Source organism: Aegilops tauschii, chromosome 7 (genome assembly GCF_002575655.3).
Source record: "Aegilops tauschii subsp. strangulata cultivar AL8/78 chromosome 7, Aet v6.0, whole genome shotgun sequence".
NCBI classification, from domain to species: Eukaryota; Viridiplantae; Streptophyta; class Magnoliopsida; order Poales; family Poaceae; genus Aegilops; species Aegilops tauschii.
The window spans coordinates 393178734-393204358 of NC_053041.3; the positions used below are offsets into that span (position 1 = coordinate 393178734).

Below are 25625 nucleotides of genomic sequence, written 5' to 3' on the forward strand. Positions count from 1 at the left end.
GGACATCCTTTACTGAAGAAGGTAGAAGATTTTTCATAGTTTATACATTGTCTAGATGCCTGGCAATATGTGGTTAACAACTGATTTACCTTATTTGCCCTGTCACCACTTGCCTTGAAAAACAACAGGTTGTCATCTGCGAATAACAAGTGGTTTACAGGCGGAGCCGAAGCCACCACCTTTACCCCACTCATGTTTGATGACTCGTCTATAGATTTTAAGAGGCACGAGAGGCCCTCTGCTGTTATCAGGAAGAGGTACATGAAGATCGGGTCTCCCTGACTGATTTCACGGGATGGTGTGAATTCCTGTAATCTTCTCCCATTGAATAAAACTGAGAACTTTACTGCTTTACCAAACTCATTACAATGTCAACCCATCTTTCTGTGAAGCCAAGTTTGAGCATTATAGCCTGCAAATTGTCCCATTCTACTCTATCATAAGTTTTCATCATATCCAGTTTTGGTGCACAGTGACACGCTTTGCTTTATTTCTCTCCATAAAGTGACGAAACATTATAAGTGGACTTCCAAAAAAAAAGTTACTGGGCAGATGGGCCAGGAGGCTAGAATGTGATTACGGGGAAGAAACCCACCCAGCCCACATAAACGGTCTAGACCGGAGTTGGTTCGACCTCCAGAGTCCCGGAAGAAACAGAGGGGAGGCAGAAGATCGGAGGAAGAAGAGGGATCAGCCATGGACATCATCTCGCAGCTGCAGGAGCAGCTCAACGAGATGGCCATGGTGGCCGTCAACACCTTCGGCACGCTGCAGCGCGACGCGCCGCCCGTCCGCCTCTCCAACAGCTACCCCGACCCGCTCAACCCGAACCCTAACCCCGAAGGCCCCGCCTCCCAGCCCCAGGCCCCGCCCGCGCCCGGTGCGCCGGCGGCGGCACCTCTGCCGCCGCAGCCGCCGCAAGCGCGGCCCCAGCCGGCTCTCGACCTTGCCGAGCAACCCAAGGCCATGAGCCACGCGCTCGTCCTCGCCGCAAAGAAGGTGCACATCCCGTGGCCTCTCGCATCTCCCCCCTTTTATTCTCTGTTCGACTCCTGCTCGAGGAAGTCTCAATTCCTGCAATTTATTTAGATAAAATGAGCACTGATATGTGATCCTGATTCAAAACCTGCAAAGCATTAACAACTTCTTCATCATCCTGATTCCAAACACAGATGTTGCCTCTCTTCTGTGAATGAATTTAAACCAATTTCCCTCCTAAATTGCACTCTCAAAATTTTGACAAAGCTGCTAGCTAACAGGTTGCAATCCATTATCCTAAATTTGGTCAATATAAAACAATAAGGCGTTGTTAAACCCAGAATATGCTGTGATTAATAGAAGGTTCCCGATTACTAGCAGGGCATGTTGTGTTAGGTCCATGATATCGATATATTGGGTTAGCTGACCTAGCTGTTAGATGATCCGTGCTCCTATTTCTTTTACTGTTCTTCTGTTTTACCTGCAATGCTTACAAGACCGTTGCTGGTAGAGTGGAAGTTTGTCTGTTTTATCATCTGTGTCGTACAGCTAGAGCACATAGTATAGCGAAAGTGCCCATGTTTTGTCTTACATGGACATTATGATCAGCATACTTCTCCTCTCTCAGGTTGTAATCGTGCTAATTATACTCTCTTTGTCTTCTGCACCTTCTGCGATTGTGATTATATCATTTGATAGTATCATGCTGTATTTCAACTGTAGTACACAAACATGAAGCACAATTTTGCTAATCTCGAAAGAGACCGAACTTGTGCTGAAACGTGCCTCTAGTTACTACTTTCAATATTGTTCTGACAATAAAAGAACATCGTCCCTTCCCCATGCAGTTTGATGCTCTTGTTGCTGCCTTACCACTGTCATCTGAAGAGGATCAGTTGAAAAGAATTCAAGAACTTCAGGTATGTTTCGGTTTCACGGTATCAGTATCAGAGTAGTATGATCAGTGAACATAGGCTAACTTACCAAAATAATTACACAAGGAATTATGCAGCTGGCATTTCTGAATCAAAGGGCACTAACACCCTTTATTATGAAAAACTTGAAAACTAAAGCATCTGTTACACATAACATAAGAGAAAGCTAAAGAAGGATGCAGCAGCACCTCATTTATAGGAAAAGCACTCCCAACTATACAAGATGGCAACATGTAATTTGCAATTATACATCTGCTATTTTCACTTGGATGTGGTCTCATTGTATCTGTTAATGGCAGTTTAACATGTTTCAGTATATTATACTATCGTGCAAATGTTATGCTTTCTCCTGTTTGTTCTGCTTGTGCGTAGCATTTCATGTTAGACCTGTCCTCCTGAAAGATTTATCTCTGAAGACTAGTAATGAACGTTTGTGATTCTAAAAGTTAAACCAAAGAAAAGCAGATGCTTGATGTTACAAGTTTATTTATGACGTCTCATGGTACTTATTTTTAGGACAAAATTAGCTCTTCCTAACATGTTCCAGAAAATGGCCACCATTTGTCAGTACCTGATTACCCATCAGCAAATTATTATTTTATGGCTTGTCTTGGCAAATGCTAACCAGTGCATCGTCTAAGATCCACATTTACCTTGTTTTTGTCCTGCAATCAAATCATGTAAACTTGAAATTTGCAGGCAGAGAACGAAGTTGTGGGATTGGAGCTTCAGAAACAACTTGAAGCTGCTGGTAACATTTTTGAATTTCGCACTTCTTATCATGGTATAGCGGATTAACAGCTGATGTATTATATATCTTGTTCCTTTCACAGAACTGGAATTGCAAAGGGTTGAAGTGTTGTTTAATGAAGCTACAGACAACTGTATAAATTTGAAGAAGCCAGATTAGCAATTTAAGATTAGCAATTTATGCATGTAAGTTTGGATGGTATCCTTAGTCAGTATAATAGTAGTCTATCTAGTTATTGTGTTTTTAGCATGGGACTGTTTAGTGGGGACCAAATGAACGCTGAGCCCTTTGTAAAATTTACATTCAAGCTTTAGTTTTTGCAGTGTATCCTAAATATTGAAGGTACGGCTTTAGTTGACTCCCATTCAAACTTGTTTCATTTCAGGTAGCCGAAGCTGTGTTGGCGGAGACATGAATTTCCAGCATTCTGGTGTTTACTCTCTTGTACAAGCCTCTAAAATGTCTTGTACAAGCCTCTAAAATGTGTTATATTTGTTTACAGAGGGAGTAGTTCCTAATGTCTTGACAGTTTCCAACCTAGATTTGTCGACAGTAATGTTGTCTTGTTTTAACTTGCGTGCATTGATACTCCATGAGCACTTGCTGGATGAGTTATTAAAGTTCAGTGTTGTAACACCTATACCCTGAAATAGTTTAAAGAATCCGTCGCGTGGATTGGTCTGGTAACTTCGCTAGGGCAACTAAAATGATAATTCATTGTGAAAGAAGAAAAAAGCATAGGATGGACATCTCATGTTAACTCAAACACTGAAGCTATGCCTGATTCGAACAATGGCAGTTGTGATGGTGAAAAGAAACACACTAAACTTTCTAGGGGACAAACACATATATCCTAGAAACATCTTATTTTCTCGGCTTCAGTGAACCCCCTGGACTGGACTCATGCATACTTGCAAGTGCCTAGACCTGCAATGAAGGAAAGTAAGAAAGAAGCGGTCAGATGAGCACAAGAGAGAGAGAGAGAGAGAGAGAGAGAGAGAGAGAGAGAGATTTGAGAAACGGCGGCATGAGATGAGATGAGATGAGATGCGCGATGTATGCTTACTGGGGTCGGTGATGCTGATGATGCCGGTGGCGTTGAAGAAGCAGTTCCAGGTGTTCCTCCCCCTGGCCTGGTAGTAGGCGTTCATGGCCACCGACGCCCGCGACAGCAGCACGCCGCCGTTGTGCGCGGAGCAGCCCCCCGTGCCCTGGATCGCGCTGCAGTCGCTCTCGGAGCAGGCGAACTCCAGGTTGGCCCTCAGCGCCGCCTCGCCGGTCGAAGGCTTGGCCACGCACCACGTCTTGGCCGCCGCCTGCGGATCAGCCAACAGCAGCAAAACTATGAGTAACTGAAGAGCTGAAGAAGATAGATGCTGATAGGCGGTCAGGAGAGTGGCTCTCACCTGTTTCTGCTGAAAGCTTGGTGCCGCTGCCGCTGAAGGAATTCGCCACAGAACAATCGATCGATGTTAGAAACTATAAATAGATCGGAGACCAAGCAGTAAAGTACATCTGCAGAGAGATTTTGCCACGGAATTCGGAGATTGACGAGTGATTGTACCGTGAATGCAGTGCGTCAGTAGCACGAGAGCGGAGGCGAAGGCCATGAGTCTGACGGTGGTTGAACCTGAACCCATCTCTTTCTTGTGACCAAAAGAGAGGACGCAAGAAACTGTTTTCTCTATGCTATATGTGAGGATGCAGAGGAGAAGGCGATACGCAGAGGTCTGTGCTGCCGTCTTGTGAGCGACTGTTTCGTAGTTCATGCTCGCGGTGTGTGCGTGAATATATGCAGGCGAAGAAGAGGGGGAAGTCGAAGCAGAAAGGGTGTGCTGCAGAAGCGGTTCACCGCAAAAAGAAGGAAATAGCAAATCCAATTTATGCGCCACCATTGATTGCGGGTTCGCCGCATTTATATTTCGCCAAAACGCCTCCGTTTCTTCTGTTTCTCAGGGGACGGATCAGTCACGACCATGCTTTTACGGAGAAGGGACGCGAAAATATAAAAACGACAGCAAGCACGGTTAGAAAAAGCACTGCCATGTACGCCTGGTATCTCCACGACACGCCCGACAAACTCAGTTCTGTCAGTATACCGCTAGCAAGCTTGGAGATATAATTCTTTTTTAATATATTCCACTGTAAAAACTATATTCGGATGTATATAGACGTATTTTAAAGTATATATTCATTCATATATTTAGGAATGGAGGGAGTACTTATCAGATATGCTAGTAAACTTCCAACAAGACTACCACAGTTAGGCCTTGTTTGGAACCGCTCCACTCCATCAAGTCCAGTATGAATCAGTTTCATTCAAGTTACAGCTCCATCAAAAAGCAGTTTACTGTGTTTTGTTTTCAACTAGCTCTACCTTCAAGAATCAGAAATTTTGGTGAAAAATATATATTTGGCTCGGTGGCGTGGGGGAATAAAACAGAGTATGCACTTATCGGTGACATCGGTGGGTAATCTCCACCCAACTCCATGAGAGCATCTACAGCCGGGCCCCATACCCCCAAACGCACGGACGGGAAATCACCACCCAACTGGGCGCCCCATATCCGCCACAAATGCCCGGACTGACAGGCACCTACCATTCCTAGGCCATATCTGGGGCAGATATGGGGATGCCCGGACGCGCCTGCCACGTCAGACTGACCGCTAGGGCCTGCGCCAATTCGCTCATATCCGCCCCTTGCCCGACCAGGCCTCTTCTCTTCTCTGTTGGCCCTCCTCCACACAGCCGCCACTGGAGTTCCGATGCTATTGGTGCTCCGCCGACATCCGTAACCGAGGGCTTCGCCCCCGGACGCCCCAACCCACACCCTGGCCGCAATCGGACAAGGTCGCCGCCACCGGATGCCGCCCCGATTTTTCATTCTTTTGGTCATTACTTCTAGGTCACCAATGCATTCGTCGTGGAATGATGGCTATGAAAATAATGATATTGATGACTTCATATTCAACGAGTTCACCACGTTCTCGGATTCGGATAATGAGGATGCTAAAATGATGATGAGCATCCAAGAGGAGTTGGACAAGGCAGAGGAGCACGTCCTAAACTTCAAGGGTTCCATCAAGGTCCGGAGAGTTATTCCACGTGATAGGATTGTCGGTGCACGACTTCTGTACATGGATTACTTCACAACAGTCACAAAATTACTTTCTTTCGTCATCGCTACTGGATGAGCAGAAAGTTGTTCTTGCGGTTAGTGGAAGGCATGGAGAAGGTTGATGGCAACTTCAAGCTAAGGAAGGATTGTTGCGGAAACTTTCTTCTCTCTTCTGCAGGATGCTTGCTTATGGTAAAGTAGCAGATGCAATTGATGCAGAAATCCGGATAGGAAAGATCACGGTCCTAAACTCCATGGTGCAATTTGAACGCATTGTGGTGAAGTTGTTCGGACCCAAGCACCTGAGAGAGCCAACTGTAGAGGACACATAAAAATTGTTGGCAATTGGAGCATCGAGAGGATTCACATGTATGTTAGGTTCAGTTGATTGCATGCATTGGCAATGGAAGAACTGCCCAAAAAGTTTGCGTAGGTAATACCAAGGTCACGTAAAGAAGCCACCATCATACTTGAAGCAGTGGCATCGTGGGACTTGTCGATTTGGCATGCTTTCTTTGGCATGTCAGGTTCGTGCAATGACATCTCCAACGATCTCCTTTGTTCAAGAGACTGTGATGGGGAAGCTCCACCTTGCAACTATACCATCAATGGACACAACTACACCATAGGGTACTACCTTGCCGATGGTATCTATCCTCAGTGGGCAAGATTTGTGAAGACCATATCTAATCCTCAAGGCAACAAACAAACCCACTTTGCAACAACGCAAGAGGTATCCGGGAAGGATCTGGAGAGGGCTTTTGGAGTGCTCCAAGCTCATTGGGGCATATGCGCTCGCTGCCACCATTCTCGTCTACCACTACTGCCTGGCAACAAGGCCTTGCGAGCGTTTCGCCGGGTTTGTCAACATCCTCTACTACAGGTTCACTGTGATGGACACCACCAACGATGTAAAGGTGCTTAAGAATTCGGGCATCGCCTGCAAGAATCTTGTCGACATCCAGGGCTAATACAGGATCTTGGGCAGCAAGAAGCATGCGAAGGACTCACTGGTTCACCTCACCGAGGCCATCATCGTTCCCTACTACAGAGACATGAAGGATGCCTGCAACGAGGATAGGCTTGCCTGGCACTCGGCCTGGATGGAGAAATTAGACGAAGATCACGTCGTGTACACGAGCTACGAGATGTACAGGCAGATCATTGACATGAGGAAGTGCCTCCTTCCCTAAAACGGCGAAGGATCCAGCCGGAAGCAGAGCAATGGCAAGCGTCACAACAACAAGTAGATGATTTGATGATCGTTTCTCTTAGTTTAGTATGCATGTAATTGTTTACTTAGGTGTGCAAACATTATCTGTAGTCAGTTATGTAATTGGATATTTATTTTGGTTATGCAATCATGTTGTTATAAGTATATATGTTGTTGTTTTGTAGACATCGCATAGATGTTGTGCAGACAGAGCAAATCACATCGCATACCAACACACACAACTTATTAGCAGGAACCGTCTGTGTTATTATCGGTCTTCCCACACAATTCTGATAAATGACCTGTTTGCTGGGTATCACACACATCTTGTTAAGCCAAATTGTTTGTGTACTTTTGGATCATCGCAAACAGTTCATCGAAGTGACATGTATGCCGTCTATCGCACACATCTTATCCTGGGTAATCGTTTGTGTTCTTTTGGATCATCACAAACAGTTCATCCGAGGATCTGTATGTCGTCCATCACACACACCTTGATCTGGTTAACCATTTTTGCTGTTTTGGCTCGTCGCAAACAGTTTGTATGGATCAACTATATGCCATGATTCGCACACGCAACTCTAATCTGAATCGTGCTTGATGGATCAGCCATCGCACGTAGTTTGTTTTATTGGTGACAGTTTTATTACCATACCGTTTGCGATTCATGCAGCACACACAGTTTGGTCGATTGGTCTCGTGTGTCACGTTAGGGCCTTCTCGCAGTAGTGCATGCATACTGCACCACATCTCCTCCCTAGTCCACCATGAACTCAGGGACCTTAAGGAAATATGCCCTAGAGGCAATAATAAAGTTGTTATTTATACTTCCTTATATCATGATAAATGTTTATTATTCATGCTAGAATTATATTAACAGGAAACTTGATACATGTGTGAACACATAGACAAAACACAGTGTCCCTAGTATGCCTCTACTAGACTAGCTCGTTAATTAAAGATGGTTAAGTTTCCTGACCATAGACATGTATTGTCATTTGATGAACGGGATCACATCATTAGGAGAATGATGTGATGGACAAGACCCATCCGTTAGCTTAGCATTATGATCGTTAAGTTTTATTGCTATTGCTTTCTTCATGACTTATATATATATTCCTTTGACTATGAGACTATGCAACTCCCGAATACCGGAGGAACACCTTGTGTGCTATCAAACGTCACAACGTAAGTGGGTGATTATAAAGATGCTCTACAGGTGTCCCCGAAGGTGTTTGTTGGGTTGGCATAGATCGAGATTAGGATTTGTCACTCCGAGTATCGGAGAGGTATCTCTGGGCCCTCTCGGTAATACACATCATGATAAGCCTTGCAAGCAATGTGACTAATGAGTTAGTTGCGGGATGATGTATTACGGAACGAGTAAAGAGACTTGCCGGTAACGAGATTGAACTAGGTATGAATATACCGACGATCGAATCTCGGGCAAGTAACATACCGATGACAAATGGAATGACGTATGTTGTCATTGCGGTTTGACCGATAAAGATCTTCGTAGAGTATGTAGGAACCAATATGAGCATCCAGGTTCTGCTGTTGGTTATTGACCAGATATGTGTCTCGGTCATGTCTACATAGTTCTCGAACCCATAGGGTCCGCACGCTTAACGTTCGATGACGATTTGTATTATGAGTTATGTGTTTTGGTGACCGAAGATTGTTCAGAGTCCCGGATGAGATCACGGACATGACGAGGAGTCTTGAAATGGTCGAGAGGTAAAGATTGATATATTGGACGATAGTATTCAGACACCATAAGTGTTTCAGAATGTATCGGGTACATATCGGAGAATCGAGGGGGTTACCGGAACCCCCCGAGGGAAAGATATGGGCCATATGGGCCATAGGAGGGACGCAAGGCAGCCCACAAGGGGTGACGTGCGCCCCCCGCCCATGGGGAGTCCGAATTGGACTAGGGAAGGGGGCGGCCCCCCTTTCCTTCTCCTCCTCCCTCTCCTTCCCCCTTTCCCCTTCCGGTAAAAGGTAAAAAGGGGGGCCGAATTGGACTAGGGGTCCAAGTGGGACTCCTCCCACTTGCGTAGGCCAGCCTCCTCCCCTCTCCCTCCTTTATATACGGGGGCAGGGGTCACCTCTAAGGCACATCAATTGTTCTTAGCCGTGTGCGGTGGCCCCCTCCACCGTTTACTCCTCCGGTCATATTGTCATAGTGCTTAGGCGAAGCCCAGCGCGGATCACTTCACCATCACCGTCACCACGCCGTCGTGCTGACGAAACTCTCCCTCGACACTTTGCTGGATCAAGAGCTCGAGGGACGTCATTGAGCTGAATGCGTGCATAACTCGAAGGTGCCGTACGTTCGGTACTTGATCGGTTGAATCGAGAAGACGTTCGACTACATCAACCACGTTAAACTAACGCTTCCGCTTTCGGTCTACGAGGGTACGTGGACACACTCTCCCCCTCTTGTCGCTATGCATCTCCTAGATAGATCTTGCGTGATCGTAGGAATTTTTTTGAAATTGCATGCTACGTTCCCCAACACTGGCATCCGAGCCAGGTCTATGTGTAGATGATATGCACACGTAGAACACAAAGAGTTGTGGGAGATGATAGTCATACTTCTTACCACCAACGTCTTATTTTGATTCGGCGGTATTGTTGGATGAAGCGGCCCGGACAAACCTTACATGACCACGTTCATGAGACCGGTTCCACCGACAGACATGCAACTTGTTTTGCATAAAGGTGGCTGGCGGGTGTCTATTTCTCCAAGTTTAGTTGAATCGAATTTGACTACGGCTGGTCCTTGTTGAAGGTTAAAACAACAAACTTGACGAAACATTGTTGTGGTTTTGATGCGTAGGTAAGAACAGTTCTTACTAGAAGCTCGTAGCAGCCACGTAAAACTTGCAACAACAAAGTAGAGGACATCTAACTTGTTTTTGCAGGGCATGTTGTGATGTGATATGGTCAAGACATGATGTGATATACGTTATTGTATGAGATGATCATGTTTTGTAAAAGATATCGGCAACTGGCAGGAGCCTTATGGTTGTCGCTTTATTGTATGAAATGCAATCGCCATGTAATTGCTTTACTTTATCAATATGCGTTAGCGATAGATGTAGAAGCAATAGTTGGTGAGACGACAACGGCGCTACAATGGAGATCAAGGTGTCAAGCCGGTGACGATGGAGATCATGACGGTGCTTTGGAGATGGAGATCAAAGGCACAAGATGATGATGGCCATATCATGTCACATATTTTGATTGCATGTGATGTTTATCTTTTTTGCATCTTATTTTGCTTAGTATGGCGGTAGCATTATAAGATGATCCCTCACTAAAATTTCAAGGTAGAAGTGTTCTCCCTGAGTATGCACCGTTGCGACAGTTCGTCGTGCCGAGACACCACGTGATGATCGGGTGTGATAAGCTCTACGTTCACATACAACGGGTGCAAGACAGTTTTGCACGTGCGGAATACTCGGGTTAAACTTGACGAGCCTAGCATGTACAGACATGGCCTCGGAACACTGAGACCGAAAGGTCGAACGTGAATCATATAGTAGATATGATCAACATAGAGATATTCACCATTGAAAACTACTCCATCTCACATGATGATGGGACATGGTTTAGTTGATACGGATCACGTGATCGTTTAGATGACTCGAGGGATGTCTATCTAAGTGGGAGTTCTTAAGTAATATGATTAATTGAACTTAATTTATCATGAACTTAGTCCTGATAGTTTTTGCATATCTATGTTGTAGATCAATGGCCTGTGCTACCATTCCCTTGCATTTTAATGTGTTCCTAGTGAAAGCTAAGTTGAAAGATGATGGTAGCAACTACACAGACTGGGTCCGTAACTTGAGGATTATCCTCATTGCTGCACAGAAGAATTATGTCCTTGATGCACCGCTAGGTGAAAAGCCCCCTCCCGCTAATGTAGACACTTTGAACGTCTGCTATCTCTTGAGCATGCGTTGGTTTTCCCTTGAAAAGGAAAGGGTGATGCAGCAAAGTAGCGTAAGTATTTCCCTCAGTTTTTGAGAACCAAGGTATCAGTCCAGTAGGAGACTACACGCAAATCGCCTAGTCCCTGCACAAACAATCAAGAACCTTGCAACCAACGCAATAAAGGGGTTGTCAATCCCTTCATGACCAGTTGCAAAAGTGAGATCTGATAAAGATAAGAAGATAAATATTTTTGGTATTTTTGTTGTATGGATTGGAAAGTAAAGATTACAAAATAAACGGCGACATAAATGGCTAGTTGACGGGAAACTAATATGATGTAAAATAGACCCGGGGCCATAGGTTTCACTAGTGGCTTCTCTCAAGATAGCATATATTACGGTGGGTGAACAAATTACTGCCGAGCAATTGATAGAAAAGCACATAGTTATGAGAATATCTAGGCATGATCATGACCATAGGCATCACGTCCGTGTCAAGTAGACCGAAACAATTCTGCATCTACTACTATTACTCCACACATCGACCGCTATCCAGCATGCATCTAGAGTATTAAGTTCATAAGAACAGAGTAACACATTAGGCAAGATGACATGATGTAGAGGGATAAACTCAAGCAATATGATATAAATCCCATCTTTTTATCCTCGATGGCAATAATACAATACATGCCTTGCTGCCCCTGCTGTCACTGGGAAAGGACACCGCAAGATTGAACCCAAAGCTAAGCACTTCTCCCATTGCAAGAAAGATAAATCTAGTAGGCAAAACTAAACCGATAATTCGAAGAGACTTGCAAAGATATCAAATCATGCATATAAGAATTCAGAGAAGAACCAAATATTGTTCATAGATAATCTTGATCATAAACCTACAATTCACCAGATCTCGGCAAACACACCACAAAAAGTATTACATCGAATAGATCTCCAAGAACATCGAGGGGAACTTTGTATTGAGAACCAAAGAGAGAGAAGAAGCCATCTAGCTAATAACTATGGACCTGAAGGTCTGTGGTAAACTACTCACACATCATCGGAGAGGCTATGGTGTTGATGTAGAAGCCCTCCATGATTGATTCCCCCTCTGGCAGATCATCGGAAAAGGCCCCAAGATGGGATCTCACGGGTACAGAAGGTTGCGGCGGTGGAAAAGTGGTTTCGTGGCTCCCCTGGATGTTTTCAGGGTATAAGAGTATATATAGGCGAAAGAAGTAGGTCGGTGGAGCTACGAGGGGCCCACAAGGGTGGGGGCGCGCCTACTGTCGGTGTCAAAACCGGCAAATCTCGGGGTAGGGGGTCCCGAGCTGTGGATTCTCGGATCAATGGTAACAGGAAAGAAGGAGACAATGTTTTACCCAGGTTCGGGCCCTCTTGATGGAGGTAAAACCCTACGTCATGCTCTTGTTTATATTGATGGTGTATCAAGTACAGAGTCGATTTACCTCGAGATCATATGTTGTGGTCTAAACCCTAGGGATATGATGATTGATATCATAATGATCTAGCCTATCTCTATCAACTAGCCCGGCCTCGGCTTATATAATGTACCAGAGGCCTAGGATAACAGAGTCCTAGTGGAATACGTTGGTGGAGGGGAGTCCTTGTCTTGATCATCAAGTCTTGTGGAATACTCCTTGTATGCGGCATGGGCCACCCGAAGTGGCCCATGAGTAAACCACCATGGGGGTCCTCGGCCCGATCCACCTGGTCGGGAGACGACGTGGTGAGTACCCCCTAGTCCAGGACACCGTCAGTAGCCCCCTGAACCGGTCTTCAAGTTGGGGACGCTCCTCGATTTTTCCGAACTGTTCTTCATCTTCGGTTGTCGGTCTTGAAAACTGGTTCAACAAATCTTCTTATCTTCGATCTTGAGGATCCCCGAAGTAAATCCGAAGAGTTTATACGTCGGGTATCCGAGGCGCCCCTTTAAGTCATCGGCCTTTATCAATGCCTTGTCATTTTTACGCCCACCTTGGGTTTGAAGTTGTTCCCGGGCGGCGGTGTCCTCTTGCATCCGAGCTCCAACGCCGGACTGCATTCGAGGTATCTTTTGCAGCCGAGCACCAACGCCGGACTGTATCCGAGCTCCAACGCCGGACTATATCTGAGGTATAATAGACCACCTTGGCTTGAAGAAGTTTAAAGGAGGTTAGCCGAGCTTAATGCCGGAAATGCCCTCCATAGAGCCAGCCACTTGCATCAGAGCTTTATGTCGGACTGCTTCCGAGGTGATGCACCACCTTAGGCTTGGGCTGATTGTTTAGGGATTTTATTTTCGATGCCTGTAAATTTATTTGCTGTCAATATGTATAACCAGTAGCCCTCAAGGTGTGTGTCGGCCTAAAACCCGAGATGCACCTGAAGGAAAGCATGGATCCTAGTAGCCCCTGAGACTCATGCCGATTCGCGAAATCGGCCTGACGATCAACTCCTAGCTCGGCAGCATATGTAGAAATAGAAACGTAGTGTAATATATTAGAGGTAATAGTGATCGGCGAACGGGCCCTTGAGAGAGGGTCTTGAGAAGTTGCCGTAATATATTAGCTTGATGCCGGATAGGTCCAGATGGTACCTATTGTTGTCTGAAGACGCGTTTGCCCATAGTTCGGTGAAGCCGAACACTGAGCACTTTGAATTTTCTGCATTGAATAGCTAATGCAGTAGCCCCCGAGACACTGGTCGGGTGGCAACACCAGATCAGGGGAAGGCAGCCCTTTAATATTAGTAAATGATAAGCCCAAAGCCCAGTAGCCCCCGAGCCTTAATGTGGGCACGGGTGGCCGAATTAAGGATCGATATTCATAGTAAAATCACAAATTATGTGTAATGATTCTATGTATCCAAGTACTCTACATCATTAATGCTCAAATCCGCATTGTACAAAACTTTGTTGACCGACCATCGGCTTCAACCTCCTCGGCTAGTTGCCGGGGAGTGTTTGTCCTACTTTATAAAGCCGTTATAAGGGCAAAGATTTATGGAAAACAAGGCAATCCGGCCATACGGTTTTATAAACAAAGGTACACGGAGAGATATGTTATATTATGTTTTAACGTAAGAAACATCTTCCAAAGAAAATAGTCCCACTATCGGTTCCTTTCTTTGGGTCGTCATGCTTATCATGATCATGAAACCTCACCTCCGATGAATGTGGGAGGAAAATATTGAGGATTTAGTTTGGGGAAAGTTCCCGAACTCTATGGTATTAATGAACCAAAATTTTCACTTCCATCATTGCCGACCAATTATATTCTTTAAGATCGCTAGCTTTCGGCTTCACCCAGTCTGAGGTACTAACTCGGATGACCCGGTAGTAACAATCGCAGAGGTGCTCCCTTTACCGCCTAGCCGGACAATCGGGAACGTAGGGGTAAGCACAGGAGCCAGGTAACCCAGCTTGGCCAAAATCTTAAGTCAAATTGATGCATATTTATGGCTTTATAACGATGATTGTGGAAGACAGCCCTCGTATATTAAATACAAACGCCGATGATATGTTTATTTTGACTCCGTTGCGACCATTTATCAGTTGAAAGTGGCCCATCGTCGGCTTCCACCCCCTTGTAGATGCTACGCAGGGTGTTTTCGCAATAACAAAACAACCCTTAGCCGACGTCTCGGTGCCCGAAGGCGGTTGTGTTAGCGGAAACGAGGCAATCAAATATGCGGGCTTTATAACTTTCACTTAGTCATCGGAGCTTAAAGTTGGGAGGCCAGTTACTAGCCCCCGGTTAGTGTTCGGCGACAGTCGAGGTCAAGCCGTAAACACTTCGGCCAATGCTATGAATGGACCGTCATTTAACACGGGGTGACCTCTATCGATCTTATAGTTTAATACAGTCATCGGATCGCTGACCAGTTAACGCTTATTGTGACAGTCAGTTTTCGGCTTTCTCCACTGAGGCGCTTAACCATGCTAGCTGGAAGCACAATCGCAGTGGTTCTCCCTTTGCGCACCTAGCCGAACAAAGCGGAACGTAGGAGGTAAGCACAGGAGCCGGGCAACCCAACTATTGACCGAAGACACAATTCGAAACCGATGCATATAGAGCAATATCCGAGAACATTTTGCCGTGGACTCCTCGGAGTACCTTGGCTTTTGGTGGGTTCGGCTCAAGTCGCAGCCCCCCGTTGATATTGTCGATGCTTAAAAAGTGTCCGGCAGTGTACTGCGGGATTAATGCTCGGACCCAACACCGAGGTGCAGGTCGACAGGAAAAGATGCCAAACTATGGGTCCAAAAAGATTTCCCAAGCTGGATTATTACGCAGGGTACCTCGGTCAAGAGGATGTCCTGCCTCATAAAGAAAAACACACAAATAGATCAAAAGTGCCATAAGCTTAAAAAACCAAAAATTTATGCGGAAACTCTACGTCCGGACTAAATCAAATTTTTTTGGTGCCAATCCAAAAATTGGTCTTAAAATTAGTTTGTGCTTCCGTCGTGCTTTAACATGACACATCCGATCTCAAGACGTCGAGTGGGCCAGCCTTCGGTCTCAACCTCCTATTCCAAAGGCGGAGTACTTCTCGTTAGGCCACTTTAGCGAACTAAACTCGAGCGGTCATTAGAGAGAAAATAGGCTATCCGGCTATTGACCACACACTCGCATCGAAAAAGGAGTGATAGAAAAAAAAATTTGCAACGACTAGGAAGAAAACACATTTACTATAAAACGGCTCATATAAATTTTGAGAGCCCCCAGTTAACATGGGCAAAGGGAGTTTATTTTAACTAACAACGTATGTGAGCATGGTCGAACCGAACACAATTTAAAATTTTAAAACTTTGAGCATGAAAGCGACTTAGCTGGTTAATGTGTTCGGCATCGATGACGCGGTCCGAGCTTACGGCGGGACTAGGTCCCAGCCCCTAAGCCGGTCCCGAGGTGGAGGAGCGAAGAGCTCGGCACTCCGCAATGGCGACACAACACGGCCAATGTGGCAAGGTGGAACCCCCCGTCCGTCCGAGGCGACGGAGCAGGCCGGCAGTATGACGCCGAAGTTCTCGGCATGGGTTAATGAAGTGATGACGAAGCCCCCGGTCCAGCCGAGGTGACAGCGCTGCCCAACCCGGAAAATTTACATGTGCACAGAAAATAGTGCAAGAAGGAGATAATAGTAATAATAATGAATTTAAAAAGGTAGCATAATAAATAATTTATGCAAAGTGAATAATTAAAGGAATATGGCCCGTTCGCCAAACACCAGACGGGGTAGAACCCTCTCGATGATGCCGAAGTCCCCGAGGCAACCGAACAAGTCGGTATGGCAATACGACCAACAAGGTGATCACGCGAGCCGATTTACCCCGATTGGAACGATGGCGTCGGCTTGCCAAAGAGACCACGTGACGCAGTCGAAGTCCATTATCTGCACATGTAAAATAGTGCAGGCCAACAATAATAATATAAATATATAAAAAACCTCGCGTAATTAATTTACGCAAGATAATTTATTTAAAGATATGTGGCCTGGCGCCGAAGTCAATGTCGATGCAGGGCGTCGGCGTGATGCGGTAAAGGCGTGGCAAAGCCTGAATTCACAAGTCGGTCCGAGTTCCGGATGCGGCGTTCGCCGAACTATGTACGGAAACTGACCAAACCACCACGCGACCGTCGTTAATGCGGCCACCATTTGATAGACCTGTGTACAGATGATGGAACAAACTATAGTAATAATTTCTTGGAAAAAATAAACCCAAACAAGCAAAAATTGCTAGGATTAATAGCACCTGGTTTATTTGTTATAGCAGTCCGAAGAGAAGTGACTCCCAAAACTGGGACTCAATCCGCATACCCATTGCCTGATGGGCGGTGAAGCGATGGCATGGCGATGCTGGTAAAGGTTGGCTCGCCGAGGCAAAGCCCCCAATCCAGCTAACGTGACGAAGCTGGTTGGCTGACGACGCTGAAGTCTCCGGAGTAGGTCGATGAAGAGATGGTGAAGCACCCGGTCTAGGCCGAGGTAACGGAGCGGGTCGGTAAGGAGACGTTGCAGCTGCCATGTCAGCTGAGGTGTTGAAGCAGTTTGGCGTGATGGACATCAGCTTGAAGAAGCAACAGTGTGGCCATGCCGACGCTGGTCATAACTTGTGACGTGGTCAAAGCCGGATTGATGAAGTGACCGAGCGGCGATGTCGGCGCGCCTGACCCGTGCAATCCGTGGGGCGATGGTGTTGGTGATAATTTAGTCTTCGCGATGCCGAACTCTTGTTCGGCTTGCCGAGCTGATGATCTGGTAAGGTTGGGCTCGGCTCGATGAAGTGACGATCTGTCTACCGCAGGTCGGCAGACGTGGAGTAAGGGCTGGTTTGACACCGGCGCGACGGCGAAGATTACCTCCAAAAAGGAGCAAAATTTGTGAGCATGTGTTCGTAAACAAAACACAATACCCTACAAAGAGATTCCTCCAAAAAAGGTTGTCCAATATCCCGTTCATGAAGAAAGATAAACTCGGGTCGGATTCGTATTCGCGCAGAAAATAGATCCGAAAAGTGATGCACTAATCGGAAGGTTCCCGGAGTTTGGACGGTCGGATCGAGCTAAAATTTTGAGGGGGTGGATATAGGAATTCCACAGCCGATCAACGGTTGGATATTCCAAAGGACGTCCGAGCTAGATGCTGGACACCACGCTCCAAACTCGTCCAGATTCCCGTCCAGATTTGATAGGCTCCGGTATATTAGAGATCGGCGGAGATTGCTCCATCGGAACGCGACGAAATTTTACAGTGTTGTCGTAGACTCAATTCCGCACAATTCCACCAAAGGAATCGTCAAAGCGATGCTCGAGGAGGTGGTGGTAGCGGATACAAGTTCGTTATTCAAAAAAACGACACGGTTGCCCGAGGGCAATGTTGATGTTGAGCCCCCGAGCTCCACGGATGATTCCTCCATGACCATGATAGAGATCGGAGTTGATGTTGATGAAGGCCCTCGTCCGAACATGACGATTGGAGGCAGGGCATAGTCCTTGGTCAAGCCAAGGTGACCAGTCGAGCCGGCGACGAAGACGCCGACATCGCAGTTGATCTGTAGGCGAGCCATTGATCTTCTGCCGATCACACAACAGAACTCCCAATGAAAGCACCATTGTCGGTGTCAAAACTGGCAAATTTCGGGGTAGGGGGTCCCGAGCTGTGGATTCTCAGATCAATGGTAACAGGAACGAAGGAGACGATGTTTTACCCAGGTTCGGGCCCTCTTGATGGAGGTAAAACCCTACATCCTGCTCTTGTTTATATTGATGGAGTATCAAGTACAGAGTCGATCTACCTCGAGATCATATGTTGTGGTGTAAACCCTAGGGGTATGATGATTGATATCATAATGATCTAGCCTATCTCTATCAACTAGCCTGGCCTCGGCTTATATAATGTACCAGAGGCCTAGGATAACAAGAGTCCTAGTCGAATACGTTGGTGGAGGGGAGTCCTTGTCTTGATCATCAAGTCTTGTGGAATACTCCTTGTATGCGGCATGGGCCGCCCGAAGTGGCCCATGAGTAAGCCGCCATGAGGGTCCTTGGCCCGATCCACCTGGTCGGGAGACGACATGGTGAGTACCCCCTAGTCCAGGACACCGTCACCTACCCCCCTGGGCGCGCCCTCCTGCCTCGTGGCTGTTGGGGAACGCAGTAATTGCAAAAAAACTCCTACGCACACGCAAGATCATGGTGATGCATATCAACGAGAGGGGAGAGTGTAGTCCACGTACCCTCGTAGACCGTAAGCGGAAGCGTTATGACAACGCGGTTGATGTAGTCGTACGTCTTCACGATCCGACCGATCCTAGTACCGAAAGTACGGCACCTCCGCAATCTGCACACGTTCGGCTCGGTGACGTCCCACGAACTCTTGATCCAGCTGAGTGTCGAGGGAGAGCTTCGTCAGCACGGCGGCATGATGACGGTGATGATGAAGCTACCGGTGCGTGGCTTCACCTAAGCACTGCAACGATATGACCGAGGTGGATTATGGTGGAGGGGGCACCGCACATGGCTAAGAGATCAATGATCAACTTGTGTCTATGGGGTGCCCCCCTCCCCTGTATATAAAGGAGGGAGAGGGGAGGCCGGGCGGACTCCCTAGGCGCGCCAAGGGGGGGAGGAGTCCTCCTCCTAGTGGGAGTAGGACTCCCCCTTTCCTAGTCCCACTATGAATAGAAGGAAGAGGGGGAAGGAGAAAGGAAAGGGGGGCCGGCCCCCTCACCCAATTCGGATTGGGCTTGGGGAGGCCCTCCTAGGCTGCCTTCTCTTCTCTCCCACTAAGGCCCATTAAGGCCCATATACTCCCCGGGGGGTTCCGGTAACCCCCCGGTACTCCGGTAAATGCCCGAACTCACCCGGAACAATTCCGATGTCCAAACATAGTCATCCAATATATCGATCTTTATGTCTCGACCATTTCGAGACTCCTTTCATCATGTCCGTGATCATATCCGGGACTCCAAACTACCTTCGGTACATCAAAACACATAAACTCATAATACCGATCGTCACCGGACGTTAAGCGTGCGGACCCTACGGGTTCGAGAACTATGTAGACATGACCGAGACTCATCTCCGGTCAATAACCAATAGCGGAACCTGGATGCTCATATTGGTTCCTACATATTCTACGAAGATCTTTATCGGTCAAACCGCATAACAACATACATTGTTCCCTTTGTCATCGGTATGTTACTTGCCCGAGATTCGATCGTCGGTATCCTCATACCTAGTTCAATCTCGTTACCGGAAAGTCTCTTTACTCGTTCCGTAATGCATCATCCCGTAACTAACTCATTAGTCACAATGCTTGCAAGGCTTATAGTGATGTGCATTACCGAGAGGGCCCAGAGATACCTCTCTGATACACGGAGTGACAAATCCTAATCTCGATCTATGCCAACTCAACAAACACCATCGAAGACACCTGTAGAGCATCTTTATAATCACACAGTTATGTTGTGACGTTTGATAGCACACAAGGTGTTCCTCCGGTATTCAGGAGTTAAATAATCTCATAGTCTGAGGAACATGTATAAGTCATGAAGAAAGCAGTAGCAATGAAACTGTAACGATCATAATGCTAAGCTAACGAATGGGTCTTGTCCATCACATCATTCTCCTAATGATGTGATCCCGTTAATCAAATGACAACTCATGTCTATGGCTAGGAAACTTAACCATCTTTGATTCAACGAGCTAGTCAAGTAGAGGCATACTAGTGACACTCTGTTTGTCTATGTATTCACACATGTACTAAGTTTCCGGTTAATACAATTCTAGCATGAATAATAAACATTTATCATGATATAAGGAAATATAAATAACAACTTTAATATTGCCTCTAGGGCATATTTCCTTCAGTGGCCGCCTCGTTGCGTCTCTGACTTCCAATCCAAGTCTCCTGGATTGCGTTTGTTCCAAGAAAGATCCTTGCGAAGGTTTCGTTCCGTTTGGATTCCGTTTGATATTCCTTTTCTGCAAAACACTGAAATGGGCAAAAAACAGCAACTGGCACTGGGCCTCCAGTTAATAGGTTAGTACCAAAAATAATATAAAAGAGCATATTAAAGCCCATTAAACATCGAAAACAGACAATATAATAGCATGGAACAATAAAAAATTATAGATACGTTGGAGACGTATCAGCATCCCCAAGCTTAATTCCTCCTCGTCCTCGAGTAGGTAAATGATAAAAACAGAATTTTTGATGTGGAATGCTACCTAACATAATTTTCAATGTAATTTTCTTTATTGTGGCATGAATGTTCAGATCCGAAAGATTCAAGACAAAAGTTTAATATTGACATAAAAATGATAATACTTCAAGCATACTAACTAAGCAATCATGTCTTCTCAAAATAACATGGCCAAAGAAAGTTATCCCTACAAAATCATATAGTCTGGCTATGCTCTATCTTCATCACACAAAGTATTTAATCATGCACAACCCTGATGACTAGCCAAGCAATTGTTTCATACTTTTGATGTTCTCAAACTTTTCAACTTTCACGCAATACATGAGCTTGAGCCATGGACATAGCACTATAGGTGGAATAGAATGGTGGTTGTGGAGAAGACAAAAAGGAGAAGATAGTCTCACATCAACTAGGCATATCAACGGGCTATGGAGATGCCCATCAATAGATATCAATGTGAGTGAGTAGGGATTGCCATGCAACGGATGCACTAGAGCTATAAGTGTATGAAAGCTCAACAAAAGAAACTAAGTGGGTGTGCATCCAACTCGCTTGCTCACGAAGACCTAGGGCATTTTGAGGAATCCCATCATTGGAATATACAAGCCAAGTTCTATAATGAAAAATTCCCACTAGTATATGAAAGTGACAAAATAAGAGACTCTCTATCATGAAGATCACGGTGCTACTTTGAAGCACAAGTGTGGAAAAAGGATAGTAACATTGTCCCTTCTCTCTTTTTATCTCATCATTTTTTTGGTGGGCTTCTTAGGCCTCTTTTTTTATTTGGCTTCTTTGGCCTCTTTTATTTTTTTTCGTCCGGAGTCTCATCCCGACTTATGGGGGGTCATAGTCTCCATAATCCTTTCCTCACATGGGACAATGCTCTAATAATGAAGATCATCACACTTTTATTTACTTACAACTCAAGAATTACAACTCGATACTTAGAACAAGATATGACTCTATCTGAACGCCTCCGGTGGTGTACCGGGATGTGCAATGATTCAAGAGTGACATGTATGAAAAATTATGAACGGTGGCTTTGCCACAAATACGATGTCAACTACATGATCATGCAAAGCAATATGACAATGATGGAACGTGTCATAATAAACGGAACGGTGGAAAGTTGCATGGCAATATATCTCGGAATGGCTATGGAAATGCCATGATAGGTAGGTATGGTGGCTGTTTTGAGGAAGGCATATGGTGGGTGTATGATACCGGCAAAAGGTGTGTGGTATTAGAGAGGCTAGCAATGGTGGAAGGGTGAGAGTGCGTATAATCCATGGACTCAACATTAGTTATAAAGAACTCACATACTTATTGCAAAAATGTATTAGTTATCGAAACGAAGTACTACGCGCATGCTCCTAGGGGGATAGATTGGTAGGAAAAGGCCATCGCTCATCCCCGACCGCCACTCATAAGGAAGACAATCAATAAATAAATCATGCTCCGACTTCATCACATAACGGTTCGCCATACGTGCATGCTACGGGAATCACAAACTTTAACACAAGTATCTCTCAAATTCACAACTACTCAACTAGCATGACTCTAATATCACCATCTTCATATCTCAAAACAATCATAAGGAATCAAACTTCTCATAGTATTTAATGCACTTTATATGATAGTTTTTACTATACCCATCTTGGATGCTCATCATATTAGGACTAATTTTATAGCCAAAACAAATTACCATGCTGTTCTAAAAGACTCTCAAAATAATATAAGTGAAGAATGAGAGATCAATAATTTCTATAAAATAAAACCACCACCGTACTCTAAAAATATATAAGTGAAGCACTAGAGCAAAATTATCTAGCTCAAAAGATATAAGTGAAGCACATAGAGTATTCTAATAAATTCCGATTCATGTGTGTCTCTCCAAAAGGTGTGTACAGCAAGGATGATTGTGGTAAAGTAAAAAGCAAAGAATCAAATCATACAAGACTCTCCAAGCAAAACACATATCATGTGGTGAATAAAAATATAGCCTCAAGTAAAGTTACCGATAGACGAAGACGAAAGAGGGGATGCCTTCCGGGGCATCCCCAAGCTTAGGATTTTGGTTGTCCTTGAATTTTACCTTGTGGTGCCTTGGGCACCCCAAGCTTAGGCTCTTGACACTCCTTATTCCAAAATCCATCAAATCTTTACCCAAAAACTTGAAAACTTCACAACACAAAACTTAAACAGAAAATCTCATGAGCTCCGTTAGTATAAGAAAACAAACCACCACTTTAAGGTACTGTAATGAACTCATTATTTATTTATATTGGTGTTAAACCTACTATATTACAACTTCTATATGGTTCATACCCCCCGATACTAGCCATAGATTCATCAAAATAAGCAAACAACACATGAAAAACAGAATCTGTCAAAAACAGAACAGTCTGTAGTAATCTGTAACAAACGAATACTTATTGAACTCCAAAAATTCTGAAATAAATTGGTGGACGTGAGTAATTTATCTATTAATCATTTTCAAAAAGAATCAACCTAAAAGCACTCTCCAGTAAAAAGTGGCAGCTAATCTCGTGAGCACTAAAGTTTCTGTTTTTTACAGCAAGATCGCAAAGACTTCACCCAAGTCTTCCCAAAGGTTCTACTTGGAACAAACACTAATTAAAACATAAAACCACATCTAAACAGAGGATATATGAATTATTTATTACTAAACAGGAATAAAAAGCAAATAACAAAAATAAAATTGGGTTGCCTCCCAACAAGTGCTATCGTTTAACGCCCCTAGCTAGGCATTGATAATTTTAATGATGCTCGCATCAAAGACAAAACTTAAAGCACAAAGAGAGAATCATAGAACACGTGATAAACACATCTAAGTCTAACATACTTCCTATGCATAGGCATTTTATAAGCAAACAAATTATCATAGCAAGCAAAAATTAGCATAAGCAAGGAAGAAGAAAGAGACAATAGCAATCTCAATATGACGAGAGGTAATTTAGTAAGATCAAAATTTCTACAACAATATTTTCCTCTCTCATAATAATTACATGTGGGATCATATTCAAATTCAACGATATAGCTATCACATAAAATTTTCTCTACATGATCCACATGCATGCAAAGTTGACACTCTTCCAAAATAGTGGGAATATCATTAACTAAAGTCATGACCTCTCCAAACTCACTTTTATCAAAAATTTCATAAGATTGAACATACTCCAAATATGTGGGATCTAAAGTTGACACTCTTCCAAACCCACTTTCAATATTATTGCAAACACTATTATCAATCTCATATTCATCATGGGGCTTAAATAAATTTTCAAGAACATAAAAAGAATCACCCCAATCATGATCATTGCAATAAGTAGAGGACATAGCAAACTAGCATCCCCAAGCTTAGGGTTTTGCATATTATTAGCACAATTGACATCAAGATAATTTATAGTAACATCATTGCAATCATGCTTTTGATTCAAGGAACTATCAAGTATGGGTGCAATAGCAATAATCACATGTTTAACATAAGGAACTATAGCAAATTCATCTCCATAAATATTGGCATCATGGCCATAAGAATAGCAAGCATCATGTTCATCAAGGGACATTTCAATCAAATCATCGGAATCATAATTATCTATAGATTCATGCATATCATTATTTTCTTCCAAAGCAACGGTCATTCTCTCAATAAATTCCTTAACATAGGCATTATGAGCATAGTTTTCATAGCAATATTTAAGTATGTCGGAATTTTCAGATTTGTAGAGAGTAATATCATACTTTTCAATCAAAGAAGCAACTTCATGAGCACCCTTAAAAACGACAAATTCTTCAATTTTTTTGATATCATAGTAACTATAAACACCCTTTCCATAAGACGATAAGATTTCATTATCATTAAACTCACATAGGTAGGGAATGTGTTTTTTAGCGTTCTTAGAGCAACAAGTAAAATCATAAATTTCACAGAGATTCCAAGCATAGCATAGCAAACTATTTATTTGATACCATAAGAGCTTCCCCTTTTCAGACAAACGATGATGCACAAAATGAGCATGCTCATCTAAAGATTTTCCCTCAACTAAACTAGTTGGGGTTTCAGCACGAGCACATATAGATCGAAGATGATCCAAGTAGAACACTTTAAGTGGATCCATATCAACAGATTTTTAGCAAGCAAAGAAGCAAGAAAATAGAAGGCACATGGAAACACAAACAAAAAGACATATAGGAAGAAGGCGAAGAAAAGGCAAAGGTTTTCGAAAATCGTTTTACAAGTGGGGGAGAGGAAAACGAGAGGCGAATGGCAAATAATGTAATGCGAGGGAGAAGAGTTTATGATGGTTACTTGGTATGTCTTGACTTGGCGTAGATCTCCCCGGCAACGGCGCCAGAAATCCTTTTTGCTACCTCTTGAGCATGCGTTGGTTTTCCCTTGAAGAGGAAAGGGTGATGCAGCAAAGTAGCGTAAGTATTTCCCTCAGTTTTTGAGAACCAAGGTATCAATCTAGTAGGAGACTACACACAAATCGCCTAGTACCTGCACAAACAATCAAGAACCTTGCAACCAACACGATAAAGGGGTTGTCAATCCATGGCCACTTGCAAAAGTGAGATCTGATAAAGATAATAAGATAAATATTTTTGGTATTTTTTTTGTATAGATTGGAAAGTAAAGATTGCAAAATAAACAGCGACAGAAATGGCTAGTTGACGGGAAACTAATATGATGTAAAATAGACCTGGGGGCCATAGGTTTCACTAGTGGCTTCTCTCAAGATAGCATATATTATGATGGGTGAACAAATTACTGCTGAGCAATTGATAGAAAAGCGCATAGTTATGAGAATATCTAGGCATGATCATGAACATAGGCATCACGTCCGTGTCAAGTAGACCAAAACGATTCTTCATCTACTACTATTACTCCACACATCGACCGCTATCCAGCATGCATCTAGAGTATTAAGTTCATAAGAACAGAG

The 25625-nt window shown here is 44.3% G+C and overlaps 2 protein-coding genes across 2 annotated transcripts; one reads left to right on the forward strand and one right to left on the reverse strand.

Moving 5' to 3' along the window:
• The first annotated feature begins 613 nt into the window (after positions 1–613).
• Positions 614–3326, forward strand: LOC109762932 (mediator of RNA polymerase II transcription subunit 21). Its single transcript, XM_020321816.4, has 5 exons — positions 614–999; positions 1827–1898; positions 2613–2664; positions 2747–2849; positions 3050–3326. The coding sequence occupies exons 1-4, from the start codon at positions 697–699 to the stop codon at positions 2821–2823; spliced, it is 504 nt and encodes a 167-aa protein (XP_020177405.1). The 5' UTR covers positions 614–696; the 3' UTR covers positions 2824–2849; positions 3050–3326.
• Positions 3327–3402: 76 nt separating this feature from the next.
• Positions 3403–4544, reverse strand: LOC109762931 (major pollen allergen Ole e 10). Its single transcript, XM_020321815.4, has 4 exons — positions 4229–4544; positions 4071–4102; positions 3731–3980; positions 3403–3591 (listed from the first exon to the last, which is right to left on the reverse strand). Exons 1-4 carry the CDS (start codon positions 4431–4433, stop codon positions 3566–3568), a joined length of 513 nt encoding a protein of 170 aa, XP_020177404.1. The 5' UTR covers positions 4434–4544; the 3' UTR covers positions 3403–3565.
• Positions 4545–25625: the final 21081 nt, after the last annotated feature.

Coding starts and splice junctions, on each gene's coding strand:
- LOC109762932 (XM_020321816.4), top strand. CDS start 697: ATGGACATCATCTCGCAGCTGCAGGAGCAGCTCAACGAGATGGCCATG. Junction 1,000..1,826: donor TCGTCCTCGCCGCAAAGAAG/GTGCACATCCCG, acceptor TTCCCCATGCAG/TTTGATGCTCTTGTTGCTGC. Junction 1,899..2,612: donor AAAGAATTCAAGAACTTCAG/GTATGTTTCGGT, acceptor TGAAATTTGCAG/GCAGAGAACGAAGTTGTGGG.
- LOC109762931 (XM_020321815.4), bottom strand. CDS start 4,433: ATGAACTACGAAACAGTCGCTCACAAGACGGCAGCACAGACCTCTGCG. Junction 4,103..4,228: donor ACTGACGCACTGCATTCACG/GTACAATCACTC, acceptor GAATTCCTTCAG/CGGCAGCGGCACCAAGCTTT. Junction 3,592..3,730: donor CATCAGCATCACCGACCCCA/GTAAGCATACAT, acceptor CCTTCATTGCAG/GTCTAGGCACTTGCAAGTAT.